Below are 15,462 nucleotides of genomic sequence, written 5' to 3'. Positions count from 1 at the left end.
AGGTCCCGCTTTGCAGCGAGGTGCACATTGTGTCAGTGGAGATGCTGGAGATGTCCTTGGACATTGCCTCCACGTGCCGAGCACTTAAGGTCAGGATCCCCTCTCTCCACCCTTGTGAAGCAGCAAGGAGTGTGCCCAGCCTCAGTGCATCATCCAGAGCAGGATGCCATCCTGTGCTGTCCCCTGCCCTCTTTTGGGATGCATGGTGCAGACGTGGGGGAGGACTTCGGGTGCGGGTGCACCGATCTCACAGGGACCCCGTAAATGAGCATGGCTTATAAATCTGACATTTTGACTAATCCTGCTCCAGAGACAGGGCTCTTGATTTAGACCTGCTGAGAAATTTGCTGAGCTAGTTTGCTCTTCTACAGTTTCATTTTGTGTCTTTCCTTCTCCCTCCCTGTATTATTCTACATCCTTTCTGTACATTGCAAACGCATCCATGCACTCACCCCCACAAGCTATCACCCCATAGCCGTTGTTTTGCTGTCGATACCATAGCACTGATGTGTGTGTGCTTCCCCAGGCCGTTCATCGTGCTGCCGCCCCTGATGGAGTGGATTCGGGTCGCCGTGGCTCACGCGGGGCATCGTCGCAGCTTCTCGGTGGACAGTGATGACGTACGGCAGGCAGCCAGGCTCCTGCTGCCCGGAGTTGACTGTGAACCTCGACAGCTAAAGTAAGTCCACAGAAAGATCGGATGCTTTGTGCAAAACGTGTCTCTCTCTCTCTCTCAGTGACGGCGAATTAGCAGGCAGGCAGAGGGCTCTCTCGTTTCCCCGAGAGGTGCACGGATGCTCAGGCTCGTCGCTGCGTGCGCTGCGAAATCGGCTCTGGGATTTGCTCACATCCGTGGATAAGCCGGTTGCACGGTAATGGGTGCCTGAATATCTCACAGCTGGACCGAGCCCGTAATCTGCTCGCCTGGCTTTTTTCTCTTACTGTTAGGTTCTGCTTGGTAATGAGGGGCTGAAATTTTCTGCTAATTGTTTGCTTCACACTGCTTCGCCCTAGAATACTGAGATATAACTGGTGAGGCTGCAGATATTTTCAGTGCTTTGTTTTCAGCATTAATGGTAAAAGGGCAGATTTAAACTTATAGGTAAGACTACTTCTCATGGTAAAATTGTATTTTCCATGCTAATGTCAGTTCAAATTAGTTGTAAATGTCAGCCTGGATAATTTGACTTTTTCATGTATCAGATGTGACCTTTTGGTTTTCTAATGAAGTCCTAAAGTATTTATTGCCAGAATGTTTTTAGTGTCTGTTTTGCTTCATTGTTATGTACATGTATAAAAGCATGATGTAGGGCTGTGCTGTAGTCGAGAACATAGTTGGTTTTGATTTTTGTATGAAAAGGCATTATGAATCTGCCAAAGGAGAAATTACTCACTGATAACTACTTTATGAATTTGTATGTTAAAAAAAACAAAACATTTTTCAGCAGTCTGCCTCTCCTACAGCACTAGGTGCACTCCTCCCTGCGACGCAGAAAGCAGAGCAATGAGCTACATGATTAGCTGTGACAACCTGCATCAGAGCAGCTGGGTTGTGTTGACTCTTCCCTTGACGTGCTCTTTCACCAGAGAGCATAATACTTTACTTTGTGATCTGCACGAGATTTTTATAGTTGAAGCCATTGAATATTTAATTGAAGACATATGTTGAATTTCAAAAGCTAAATCTGGAGCGTTTCATATTTCAGATACTGACTGTAATTGCTTCCCTTCAATGTGAACATCTTGACCCTCATTTCCAGAAGTGCAGCATTCTGCATCCCTACTGAAGTGTCAAGACTTATAGGCACAATGCACTTTCTGAGAACCTCGTGCTTGGTTTCTAAAAGGCATCATAAATTAAATTCCTATTTTGATTTTTAGGTAGGATTGCAAATAAGGCAATAATGTTTGCATCGTAAATATTCTGTCTTAAAAAGGGAGGTAGATATAGTTAAGTATTTGTGCACTTAAAAAAATTCTGTGTACCATTCTTCAGATTTGTAATTGTGTCTATGTATTTGTGTGTATACATATAGAGGCTGGATTGGATGGAGCCACGAGCAGCCTGATCTGGTGGGTGGTAGCTCTGCCCACAGCAAGGGGTTGGAACTCGATAGGCTTTAAGGTCCCTTCCAACCCAACCATTCTGTGATTCTCTGAATAACTTGTTAGATGATTTTCCAGAAGTTTCAAAATCACTTGAAGTTGAGGAGAGTTGCATTATGCCCAAAGAAAATTTATTAGTGATGAGGAACAAATCAGTGTTTAGCTTAAAGCTGCCATCAAGAATTCATTTCCTAATGAATGGAAGCAGTAGCTGTTGTCCTGCCTGTCTCACGGGCAGGAATGAGCCTGAAGAGTGCAGCCCAGAATTAATCAGATGGGGATGAAAAACTAAATCATTCTGGGGACAAGCTCTGGAGTTCACAGAGACCAGACATTGCAACGTGTCCTTGTTTGACTGTAGGGGCCCGATTCACCCGCTGATGTCTCAAAGTGAGAATCTCTCCCCACTGCACGGGCAGAGGTCTGCAGATGAGTTTTGGGGCGCTCATGTTTGTGTCAAGGTCCATCCGTGGTGGAGGTTGTTTGTGCAGTGGGGGCTCAGGCCCTGCGTGCCTGTAATCGTGAGATGTAGAAGAGGGCTCTGCTATTCTGAACAATAATGTCAAGCATCGGGATATTAATTTGAAATCTTGCTCTTGTTGGTTTTTATCTGTATTTGGTACAGATTCTCTCTGCTTCTTATTGCCATCAAGCCAAGTGCCAACCTTCCATGCCTCCTTGTGAGGGAGGGAGTGTTCCCAAATGTCCTTTCCTCAGCAAGCACTGATGCCATAAATGTAACACTGGGAGAGGACACAGCAGCTTTGCAGGGGATGGCTTTATAAATAAGCTGTGTGACGGATGGCAGCTGAAGGATTTTAAATGCAGTGAGCTTGATATATTTTTATGACTTTTATAAAGTTGTCTTAATAAGTAGAACCTTGAGACCCGTTCAAATTCTAGACTTTTCTTAGCATTCTTCTTTCATCTCTTAAATACAGAAACCCAGACCAAAAAATTCACCATGTGTTACATCCCATGGCCCATGTCCTGTGCTTTGTGCAACTGCATCATTCCGTCGTGTTGATTCACAACCTGTCATTGCTAACACATAAAGCAAAATCAGCTTCCACACTGGAAAAATGCACTTATGGAGAGAGGGAGAGCTCTGGCAGAATCTCAAAGGCTATGAAGTTCAGATAAAAAACAAATGTTCAGTGTCTTATCTGGACTACAGCATGGTCTCCCAGCAGAGCCATGTGACACCTCCCAGCACAATCACATACTCCAACAGTGAGGTTCCTGATATGTGTTTGTAAATCATCTGTGCTCTCTTCCTGCCTTTCATTCCAGTACTTCCTCTCTTTCTTCCCTCTTCTGATCTTTAAAAATCCATCTCCTTAATTTCTTAAAATCTCCTGAAAGAGGAGCTGCTTTTTCTGTGTGCATAGGACTGAAGGAGGTTGGAATCAGTCAGAAGCTGTCTGTCTCCTTCCCAGTCTCTTTTCATTTTACAGCACCAGACATGCCAGAAAGTTTCTACCCTTTCCCAGCTTTGGGAGATGAACAAGGATATAAATGTTCAACCTTCCCCCAGAAGTGGGAGCTTTAAATAGAGTTGTCTCCACCTCTTGCAAGGAGGTAGGTTTCACAGATGGGTTGACTGCTGGATGTACAACAGCTAGCTGAGACTGAAGCACAAGTTGTGCCAAAGACATTCTTTGTCATAGTGGGAGACCAGACCTAAATAACATCCTACCTGTTCCCGGGCCATGTTGTGCCACCCAAAGCGGCTGGATGTAGCCAGTAGAGAGTCACATGCCAAGCAGCTCTCTGCTGGCATAAGTCTGGTGAAGGTGGGTGCTCTGCCTCCAGCACTAGGCTTTTGGTTAGTAAAGGCATCAGGGGTGAAGGAAATTTGCTGTCAAAAGAGTGTGATGGTGTCATTTGTGTTGGGCCTGCTCCTGTGCTGCAGTAAGGCAGCACTGTTCTCGAACTTCTCTAGGTCTGTCTGGTTGTGAACAGATGCCTGCCTTTGGCTGCTCCTCTTCATTGCATCAGCAAAGTGCAGCTTCCCCTTGCTCAACCTAAATACAAGCAGCTCTTCACACATCTCTTTCCTTCCTCCATTCTGTAGCACAGTTATTAAATAAAAACAAAAACCCCAATGTGTTGGATGTGATGGGGAGAATTCCTAATGGATGACTGCATACGGGCTCTGGAGGCTGAAGACAGGGAAACAGAGCGAAGGAGCAACATCTTGTATTGTTCAGCACAAAGACTGCTGTCTTTTTTATCAGTGGTTTTATTTCTGCTCGCAATATATTATGGCAATCCTGCAGGATGCAAAGATGCTGGAACAAATTGACCAGAGAGAGGTGGTAGTGTCATGCAAGAGACTGTTACATGGTCAATCTTGCACATGACTGAATGAAGCTCTATTTTCTGGACAGTCAGAAATTAAAGGAAGGCTATAGTCTGGAGTGCAAGTGCATATGTGGGCGTGTATGTTCATTCTGATGTCCAGAAGCAATAAAAATTCAATTCTTTGTCAGGCTAGGTATTTCTCTGTGGCTGCAGCAGTGTCTAGAAGCCCTCTCACATTTGTCAGTGCCCTGTCCCTTTGCCTAGGTCAATGGAAGGCTGTAGCACTCTGAGCTGGCCTCTAGGAGAGAAGCAGAATTAGTAGCTTTGGTGAATGTTTTCTACTTGTCCCTAGATGAAAAGACTCCTGTCTTGAACACTAGAGAAGCAAGACAATTTTCTGCAACATTCGTGACTGTCTAGCACAGGTCACAGCTGCTTCACTGGAGGCAGGTCTTGGCATGAGGATCACAGGAAGATTCTTTAAGCAGATCTGAACTCCATTTGGGTGATTTTAACCAACCAAGCAATACTCTGCCTGGTGGCAAACGATAGAAGCAGAGGGAATGGCATGGAGCTGCATCAGGGGAGGGTCAGTTTGGGTGTTAGGAAAAAGTCATTCACTAGAGGGTGGTGGGCTTGGAACAGGCATGTCAGGGCAGTGGGCATGACCGCAGGCTGCCATTGTTCAAGAGGCATCTGGAAAATGCTCTCAGGCATATGGTCTGATTTTTTGGTGGTGCTGTGTGGAGCCAGGGCTTGGACTCGACGGTCCTTGTGGGTCCCTTCCAACTTCGGATATTCTGTGACTCTCTGATTCAAATGTCAGAGGTGGGCAGTGGCATTTTTGCCATCATGGGTGAGTTCCAGAAGAGTCAGTTTCTTACTGCCCTATCCCATCTTGATGTGCAGAGCACAGAGCTTCCCATACGTGTAGTCAAATGTCATTGGAGGTAACAGCATCATTGCTGCTTGTCTCAGTGCTGTTCTCTCAGGTTGCTGGGCTTGCTTCCAGTGATGGCAGTAAATACTCCTTTCTGCTCTGACTGGCTGAGAACCTGGGTCCTGTCTCTGCTCCTGACCATGGACATACCCATTTTTCTCCTCTTTTCCTGCAGCGCAGAGAGGAAACTGGTATATTTATGTCCCAGCCTTGAGAAGGCACCTGGGAAAGGTGTGCAGCAGTGCTAACAGATGCCATCACCCAAGACTGAATACTTTGTTTTCAGGAAGAAAATCCTGACGGGGAAAGAAAACTAAATAATAACAACAAGGTTATGAAAATGGAAAAACAGCCATCAAAAAGGGAGTGAACTAGGCAGCTTAATGCACTCAAAATTGTGCACTCATCTCTATCCCAGAGATGAGAAAGAGCTGCCTCATGAAATCAGAAGGTCAGAGGGAAATATTTTTTACAAAGCTCAGAGTGGTACCATAACTCTAAGGATTAATAATAGCAGTGCCCAATATTTGAAAAGGATGAAAAGGGATCCGAGGAAAATTCCAGCTCCTTAGTGTAACGTCAATAATATGCAAGGCTTTAGGATGGTTTCAGAAGCAAAGACTAATTAAAGAGGTTGTTGAGGGGAAAATGGGATAAAATGTGACACAGATTTTCTAAAGATAGAGCTTGCCAGACTAATCTAATAACTTCTCCATAAGTGATTTTCTACCCCAAGGAAATTTGGTAGATTTCATCTTTTTGGACTCGAGTGAGCTATTTGATGCAGTCCATGCAGGGAGCTTTCAGTTAAGGCAGATGCTCAGGATTAGTGAAGGAACTGGGAAGTGAGCAGAGGCTGGCTTAGAGAGAGGTGACAAGGGATGGATTGGTTGCAGTGAGGTTATAGCCAGAGTTATTCAGCTCTCCGATGTAAGAGCTGCTCCTTTTTTAATTCTCAGAAAGGACTTTGGCATAAATATTAGCAGTGTGCTCATGATGTTAAAATTTGCTGATGCCATGGTGTTGAGAGGCATTGTCCAAACAGAGGAAGTTTGGGAAACCATCCAGGAAAAAGTGGATGACCTTGAGGGCTGGGACAACAGCAATGGGATGAAATGCAGTTTTCCACAACTGTGAGGCAGACACATACAGCTTAGTTAAAAAATAATACATACAATGGTGTGCATGTAACTTACACACTGTATATACAAGGTGATATATTCTGTATTGAGAGCTGAGTATTTGAATGGGGTCAGTGAATATTATAGTGCAGTATTTAATCACAGAACGATTGTGAACCACGCAAGTGACTTTTGCTTTAGCTGTGGGGAAAACAAAAAACAAAAATAAAAAAACCTGCAATTTGAGGATGCACAAAGGGCAGTACAAGCTGGAAAATACTGATGCTTCCGTGGGTGTAACTGGTAGGAAGTGATGTGGAATAGCAAATACTGTGTCTGTGTGGAGAAAATATTCACATTGGACCTGGCAGAGAGAATGGGCTTGGGTGATCTGGGTTTTGTCAAAATGTTGTTTTAGAGGAAGGCTGGAAGAATGGAAGAATGGGTCTCATGTAGCTGAGCAAGGTGACTGCTGAGGGAACGTGTGGCTATTTTCTACAAATACGTCAGGAGTAAACACCACAGAAGGGAAAACACTCTGTTTAAAGGGCATGCTGGACACAGAACTATGTGGATATTAGCAGGTTATGTGCAAGTTTAAGCTGAAAGTGCAGATGGGTTCAAGCCTTGCTGCAGAAAGAGACAGGGATTATTAACACTTCAGTCTTGTATGCTTCTGTAGTGGCTACCCCATCCCAGCCTCACCCTGCTCTGCCTTTACGGCTCTGAACCAGAAAGGTCTCTGGGCTGTTTCAGTATCTGAATGCCTTTGAAAATCTGTTTTTAATTGAAAATCATTCCTAATTTCCAATGTGCCTTGAACCAAGAACACGAAGTCTGCCTTTCTGTCTGGGACCATCCTTCTTAATGAAGGTTCTCTAGGAAAATAGGATTATCAAACTCAGGAATGAAGCTCATTTAGTGTGAGGACATCCTTAGCTCGCTGTAGAGAGTTTTCTGAGCACCATGGAAAGGGAAAGATACAATGTAAAGGCAAGATGTGCTATTTTCTTCTTTCAGAGCAGTCTCTGCCATTTGCCATGTCATCTAAATACTATACTGTGCATATGCTCTTCTTACTTAGAGGTGAAATAGGAAGAGTTGCATTTAATATTTTATTTATATCTTGTACTAGAGCATGAAAATATCAATAGACTTAATAAATAGAGATGTGGAAGCACAAAAATATTTCTACCGCTCTTTGCTCTCTCTTAAAACGCAGAGTAAGGGGCTGAGGTTCTGGAGAAAGAGAGTAGGAAATTGCTAAGAAAATCCACTATTTAATTAGATACAGCCGCAGTTAAGTAGGAGCGGTTGGTGCTTGCCTACCTCCTTGAATGTCCTTGTTCTCCCACAAATTTTCACTAATCCTTTAACACCAGCCATGTCTATCGCCGTAATTGGGCACAAAAATGCCAAACGAGCAAGCGGTTGCAAACAAGCTGCTTGACAAAATCCAGCAGTCCCTTGGGGCAGATGGTGTCGGTGGATGAAGGGGATTTTATTACTTAAAAGATTGGGCATGGATTTCTTGAGGTGAATCTCAACCTGTGCTGCCAACCAGCTGTTGGAAGACAACAGTAATGAAAAAAATATATATATTGATCAGGAGGACCTTCCCCTTGTCTTCACTTCCACAGTAGAACACACTTGTATTTTTATAGGCTTAAGAATACAGTCTTTTTTGTAGGAGTTTGTTTTTGGTTTTTGTTTTTTTCCATTGCAAGCAAGTTCAGCAGTGCTTCATATACTTCTTTTCTATCTATGTTCCTGAATACATTCATCAGGATACAGATAACATATTGTCTTGCACTAACCAGGGAGGACTTGTGTTGGCTGTTTGTGTGAAAGATTAATTTGTACCCAATCTTTCCTCTGCTCCATTGACCTTATTCAAAATCTGAAGTCAGATTCAATTTTGAGTATGGCTTCTGGCCTGTGTACGTGGGACTGTAATACTAAAAGTGCTTTGAAATACAGATTTTGATCTTGATTTTATAGTTAAATCACTTTTTAAGTCTGTTTTCCAGTATCTGTAACAAATCTATTTTCAAGCCTTTGACAAGAATAAGAGATTGGTTAATAAATATCCAGAGGAGTTTTATTTTCTTGTCTAATTTGGTTCCTGATTAAAGTAAACAGAAATACTTTATGTCCATGTTAAAAAAGCAGTGTTCTTCATCACTTTGATCAACATGTTTGTGCTTATGTTTCGCTTTCTCCAAACTGCAGATGCAAATGATTGTCTCAATATAGTATTTATATTGCAGTCCTATTAATATCAGCTGCGTATTCCCTCTTAAAGCCTGTCTTTGAAAAAAAAAAACTGCTCACAAATTTAAATCAAACCGTCTACCATTCCTCCTGCTGCTGTTGTGTCTGTAGTCTCACTGAAGAGCCCCAGGCAAGGAACAGGACCCTTTTGTGCTATGGGATGTGCATAGCCAGATCAAAACTGTGATCCTTGACCCCAAGAAATTAAGCATTGCAAATGCATGCATATTGCTGGCTAAAATATGACTCCTTCCAGACTTGCAACCAGCTGAACTATAATTTCTGACATGAGACCTCATTCACATTTAGGACAGAGGCATAGTGAATAAACTCAACAGAGCTGAAGAGATGGACTTAATTAATAGATTATCATTCTTTTAATTGAAAGAGCTGGTGATTTGGTCCCAAGTGGACAAACAAGGTTTTGGTGCTTGGATATCACGATGATGATTTGTTCCTTTTACCGGAGGGAAGCATTTGTCCTGCTGCTCTTCACATTCAGCTTTCCATTTCTTTTAAATTAACTATTAGCTTGTGATGCTGGCACGTATGGCTTAGAACATAATTAGGATGTTCTTTTTTTTCTTTTTTCTTTTTTTTCCATTTTATAACAGTTACAGAGCATTGCATTTTTTAATTGTCCACTACTGACTATGGCAATAATCCCCTCCAAGAGAACAAATAATTAAAAAGCGATGCAATAAGAGAACTGCTGCGTCTACCAGTTACGATGGAAACACTTTGAATCATCTGTTTCCCCAGACGTATTCAATACTTATTGAAGATCAGCACAGACCCTTTCTTAGCCACTCCAAATGAAAATGTGATCAACACAGACCCTTTCTTAGCCACTCCAAATGAAAATGACAAAACTTACATTTGTTACAGCTGCCGTAGAAATGCTGCATTCCATTGCCCTAATGTGAGTTTGGGAAAAGACAAAAATAATTTGCTCTGCTGTTAGGAGCCATTATAAATGAGGAAGATTACCTTTGGCTCCTGTCAGAAGTGTGAGTATTTTGGATTAGGATAGAATGTCATGGGCACCGTGCAGAATTTGACAGTGGCCAGTCACAAATAATTAACGTTACCATGGCATTGCCCGTATGATGCCACAGTGAAGTTAATTATGTGCAGTGGCAACATGGTAGTGATCTTGAAGATAACTGCTGTAGAAGAAATATCGGTGAGGAATTAAAAGACATTTGGGAGCAAACCTCTTTAAAAAAAAAATCTAAAACATGGTTGCAGCTTAGCACTAAAAATAAAATCAAGATTTTACCTTCTAGTTTTCCTTTTACTTAATAAAAGGCAATACTTTGCTTGATGTAGGATAGTGAGCTTGTAGGCTGTGTTACTGAACCCCTGCGTTATGGGGACTACATCATCTCCTGGAGCCCTTGAAGCTGACAGCCGTGGATGGATCCTGCCATCCCGGGATTGTCTCCAGCAAGAAGAGGGGGAGAGCACTGCCCCTGAGATTTGCTCCTCTCATAGCTGTCCCAGCTGATGAAGAAACACCTTTTTTGCAGGGTGAGGACTTGAAAAAGGACAAACTGTGAGTGCTGGCAGCTGGCAGATCTGGCAGCAAACTGAGGTGGCTTTGGAGGGGACATCCAGCTGTCAAGCCAGTGTCAGCATCCTGTGCGACTGGAAAGATCACAAATACTTCTTGGCAAAAGGGCCACAAACTGACTGTGCAGCTGGGGACGTTTCCAGTTCCTTTTCTTTGTAGGCACAGCTTCACAACTCTGAAGAGTGACCCTGTATGTTTAGCTGACCTTAGTCAACCTGATCTTTCAAGCTTCTTTCCCATCCTTTCCCTACCTCTTCATAGCTTGTCAGTATATTCATTGCATTACAAAGATGGGAAGTCTGAATGCATCAAGCTTTGGTGCCTGCTCTGTTCCTCCTTTTATCTTGCATTCTTTAATGTTTGTGAGTCTCTATGTTGTCTGTGATGGGAGAACATCCATTAGTGTAATATGGAGCAGAGACCCCCACTCGTACTTACTTCACTGTTGGAATTAGCATTGCACAGTTCCTGGTAAGAAAAAGGACCTGGGAGCAAATGCAGTGCTGGGTTGGCTTAGGGTTCATTTTTGATGGCTTTGCATTATTTTTTTCAATTTCTTTCATTTTCATTCTGCAGTGTGGCTGCTCGCTCTGTCTGCTGTACCATCTTCCCACTTGGCTTTTTCCAGTGTTAAAAATGATGCTGTATTCTCTGATTCTGTACTTGTAGTTCTTGATCATTTTTGATCCGTCTCTTCACTGCTTTGTATCTGTACTTGTTAAATCTCCTTTCCTTAACTCACTCATTTCTCTGGCTTTTTTAGATGCTGCTATGCTTTCTCTTCTGAAACATTCTCCATTCCATTCTCTTACGTCATGTTCTTGTTTTATTGAACACCCCAGTTTAGTCATTTTATTAGTCAATATATGATAATGGTGGGAGCAGCAATGATCTGGGTCCAATTTTGCCACTGTTCCATAAATCAGAGCTATAACCCACTTGTGATGGACCCTTTTGGGGGTATTGACACTGGTAATGGTACTAAGTTGAGGCTTCTTGCTTTGTGGTACTTGGTCTAGATGGCATGTCTTCAGTGCTATCCAGCAGCCTTGCAACTCAGACACTCCTGAATCCAGATTGTTGCAGTGTTTACACAGCTGCTCACAAAGCTATAGGCTTGAAACAAAACTTATTCCCCACAGCTGATTGAGGAGTACTAATTTGCTGATACCCAGTAGGAGTGGTAAAAAATCCCCCTTCATAGGCTGTGAGCAGGTGAACTGGTGTGCTCCTATGGGATCAGATGCAGCTCTCAGAGGAGTCTCAGAGCAGTAGATGCTTCCTGAACTCATACCAGAGCAGAACTCGGGGCAGCCCATACGAAATAAGCAAGGTAGGCCCATGTTCCTTCTTCCTTCCTTGTGTGGGTGTGTAACTCAGGTCAAAATCATATTTCTGGGGAAGAGAAGATCATCAACTGGCGTTCTGCGTGCACCAATTCTGACTGACGTCAGTGAAGCTCTGCCTGTTTCTGCTAGCACTGATTTTGACCCATTTTATTCAGTATATGTTATATATCTTGGTACAAATGATGAAGCAGTGGCTTGACACAATCAGTGATTCATAGTGGCAGACACCTCTGCAGTCCTCAGAGGATGTCTAGATCTTTCCAGAGCCGTGCTTCACTGAGGAACCACCTTGCTTTCAGCCCACAGTCATCTGGAAATGGCCAGCTGGAGATGGGAGGTCCAGGCACTCCCTCTGGGCATTGAAAATCCCAACACCTACTTGTGAGCATGCTTTGTCTTTGTTGTACATTAAAGGACAGCACAGATGATCTCTAGTATCCTGTGCTATGGGGGTAGCAAGTACCAAATGTTGTGTAGCTCTTGTGCCAGAAATGTGCCATACGGTGTGAATGTGTAGAAGCAGCAATTTCTCCTGTGGATCTCTGTGTAATTGAGCTCAGCCCGGCATATCTGTGCTGGTTTTTCTTTTTCCTTGCTCAAAAACATCTGTGCAACAAACAGCGTTGTTATGGTTTTCTTTGTTCATCTCCTTTGTAGGCATATTACTTCTGCAGATCCGGCTGCTGCTTTAACAGCGGTATTATTGTGGTTGTGTGTTGTATGGCATGCTGTTGTGATGAAGAGTCATTCTGGTTTCCCCACCAAATAACGGTACTCCAAGCTTGCTTCATTTGCATTTGTAGGACATTGACTTTTCAGCAGACAAAGCCAAAACTGAACGTGTATAGTGAACAGCACCAAAATATCTGCTGGCTTCCAGTCCAGTCACAGCCCAGCAAGGCAAAGAGCAAGCTCAGGCTCAGATGCCAGCTTCAGTCCTGAGCCCTGCAGAAGCTTTGATCAAAATACTTTGAATTTCCAGTTTAATTTTCTTTCCTCTGCTGAAAGAGGAAGAACAGTACCTGTTACTACATACCACTGCTTCTATATAAGCAGTATATTATTTGCATATTGCTGTTAAATATTAAGCACTGTTATATATTTTATAAAGCACCGATACAGCACTTTGAAGAAGAAAATTAAATGATAATGATGTTCTGTTTATATACTTTTTTGTTTGCTCCATTTTTTTTCCATTTGAAATAGAAAACAAGTGCTTGCTGTCTATTTGCAGTTTTCACTTCTGATCTTGATTTTCGTTCTTCATTCTAAGTAGCCCCTTGTTTTCTGACCTGGTGTCATTGGAGAATCAAAGTGTTGTTTTTCCAGTTCTTTATCCCACTTCAACCAAAAGCACTGTGGATTTGGACTCCACCCTGTACCCAGACACTCTTCAGCATGAAAGAAAAGCAAATTTGTCTTTTAATAAGATGAAACCGAGTTAAGTAAACATCAGATTTGAATTGCCTGCTCTCTCTGGAGCTGTAGATTCACATCTTGGCTAAATAACTCCTAGCCCTTCATCCGTTTGAAATGGAGATCTTGAGCAGCTTGCAGCTTGTGGATCTTTTGAATAAGATCTGAAAAGAATGATATCTCGTTTGTTATGCACAGCCAGTGAGGATGCATGATATTTTGCTACAGTTACCTGGCAAAAATGCTTTTCTCTTACCTGATCACTTGGTGCCCTACTTACTTGTCTACAGGACTTGTGCTTTCTGCTCTGCAGAGGCTCCTCTGTTACTGAGGCTGTGCTGGTAAGACACTTGAAGGCGTTTGGAATGTTGTTTTCTCTTTGTTGTATTGTCAATGATGATACATTTATTTGATGTTAGTTCAAAGCTAACTGAAGCCACTGAAACTTTTCAGAAACTGAGGGGACTGGATCACCTCGCCATGCAGAGGGAGACCTTGCGGTGAGAATGCGCTGTGTGTTACTTCCATAGGGGGAAAAAAAATCAAGTGAAAGCTCTCTTTTTTTTTCCCATTAAAAAAAAAAAGAAAATATATAATTTGTCCCATGAAAGATAGACCAAGGGCAGTCTCCATTAGTATGCATTAGCATTTCCCATTCAGCACTTTCCTTGAGCATACAGGTCAAAGGAGAATGAATGTGTGCATGACCTACATCCTTCAAAGATAGGGCAAAGTATTATTTTCCTAAGGGCAGCAAGGTCTGTCCTCTGACTGTCCTCTGAGGGACTTTATTTCTCACTTTCACAGAATCGACGACTGCTTTTGTGCATCTCGGAAACTGGATGCAGTTGCCACTGAAGCGAAGTTCAAGCAGGACCTGGGCTTCCGGATGCTCAACTGTGGCCGAACGGATCTGGTTAAACAGGCCATAGCCTTGCTGGGGCCGGATGGGATTAACAGCATGAGTGAACAGGTAACAAGACAGAAATGTAAAGAAGAAATAAAACGTGAGAGTTTTTTTCTGTTTATCAAAGCAAACGAGCCCAAATGTCAACTAAATATAGTCAGGAGCTTAATGCTTTCCCTGCGTTATTTCGCATTGAGTTAAAGCCCCACCAGGTGAACAGCTAAACTAAGTTTGGTCATATCAGGTCATACTGATTATTTAGAATTTAGGTAACTCAGAGTGAAGGTGTGAATATGTCTCCTGGAATCTTCTTAACAGAAATGTGAGTCAGTTGAAGCCAGGAGATCAGAAGAGAGCTTAGTCTTGCTCTGAATACTTAAAGCGGTTTTAATGTGGGACAGAGCTTTGTGAGATGGACATCTTCCAAGAGAAACTGCCCTGGGATTTGCAACACATTTCACATACACCACCCCAGCAGGAGAAGGTTAATCGCTGTCACTCTGAGTTGAGCCCTGTTTGAACTGGTCTTCTAGATGTAAAAGCCTCTCTGCAACGTTACCACTCCATTAGTCTTTGTGGCCAATATCCACCTACAGAGGAACCTAGATTTCGCTGGAGTTACTTCTCCATGAGGCCAGTGGTTGTGTTGAGGGATAAACCTGCCTCTGCAGTTGCCTGCTGGCAGCAGTCTGTTGGACTGTGATGCTGGGGAGGTCATTCCCCATTCCCATGAGGGCAACAATGGACACAAGTATTCTGGTTTCCTTTTGAAGGGAATTTTCCTGAATCTTCTGATGCCCCCAGATGAAAGTCACGGTTGGGTTATAAGTTGGTTTAGATCCTCTAAAAGGAAAGCTACTCCAGGAATGTGAGTTATGTTGAATTCGGAGCTTCAGTTTGGGTCAGTATTGTGAATTTGTTTGAGAGAAGCTTTAGAAGAGGGCAGTACTCTCTGCAAAAAACATTGTGTTAGAGAGCCCATTCTAATGTTCAAACATTATTCTTTAAAAAAAACATTATTATTTTAATTTAGTCTGAATCTGGAAACTTTTTGCAGCATATTTCCTCTGTCCTCCAGGCTGAAACCTGGGAACATTCTAACTTGATGAATCAAAGTACTTAATTACATGCTTAACTCTGAACACATGCTTACATCCCATTTGAGTGAAAGTTCTTAAATGCTTCCCCGAAGCAGATATCCCACATCTTGCAGGACAGAGCTGGAAGTTATACAAGGCTGAAAGAAAAAGAGTCATTTTTATTTTGCCAAAACCCTAATGCCCTAGTGTTGATTTTTCATGTTGTTACCGTGTTCCTGTGTGCATAGAATGGTAATGGTGGGCTCATTAAAATCCCATTCCTCCCACATGCAAAGAGAGGGGTTTGAGGGATGCTGAAAGGCTGAGCTGCAGATCAAGCCTGGGGTTAGGCAGGAGGGACAGCAGTGCAAGGGAAGGGGAGTTCGG

At 42.8% G+C, this 15,462-nt stretch overlaps 1 protein-coding gene across 3 annotated transcripts in view; it reads left to right on the top strand.

The window, feature by feature from the left end:
* Positions 1 to 491: 491 nt before the first annotated feature.
* Positions 492 to 15,462, top strand: part of BTBD11 (BTB domain containing 11) — a 53,581-nt gene continuing 38,610 nt past the window's right edge. For 2 of the 3 annotated variants that reach the window (XM_010712531.3, XM_031554689.1), the window contains exons 1-2: positions 492 to 679; positions 13,897 to 14,062. In XM_010712531.3, coding sequence (XP_010710833.1) covers positions 507 to 679; positions 13,897 to 14,062 — 339 coding nt within the window. In that variant the 5' untranslated portion in view covers positions 492 to 506. The remainder of the gene's footprint in view (positions 680 to 13,896; positions 14,063 to 15,462) is intronic. The other variant, XM_019615362.2, reaches the window with a different exon arrangement.

The sequence above is a fragment of the Meleagris gallopavo genome, chromosome 1, assembly GCF_000146605.3.
Source record: "Meleagris gallopavo isolate NT-WF06-2002-E0010 breed Aviagen turkey brand Nicholas breeding stock chromosome 1, Turkey_5.1, whole genome shotgun sequence".
NCBI lineage: Eukaryota > Metazoa > Chordata > Aves > Galliformes > Phasianidae > Meleagris > Meleagris gallopavo.
This window is presented reverse-complemented; position numbering and strand designations above follow the sequence as displayed.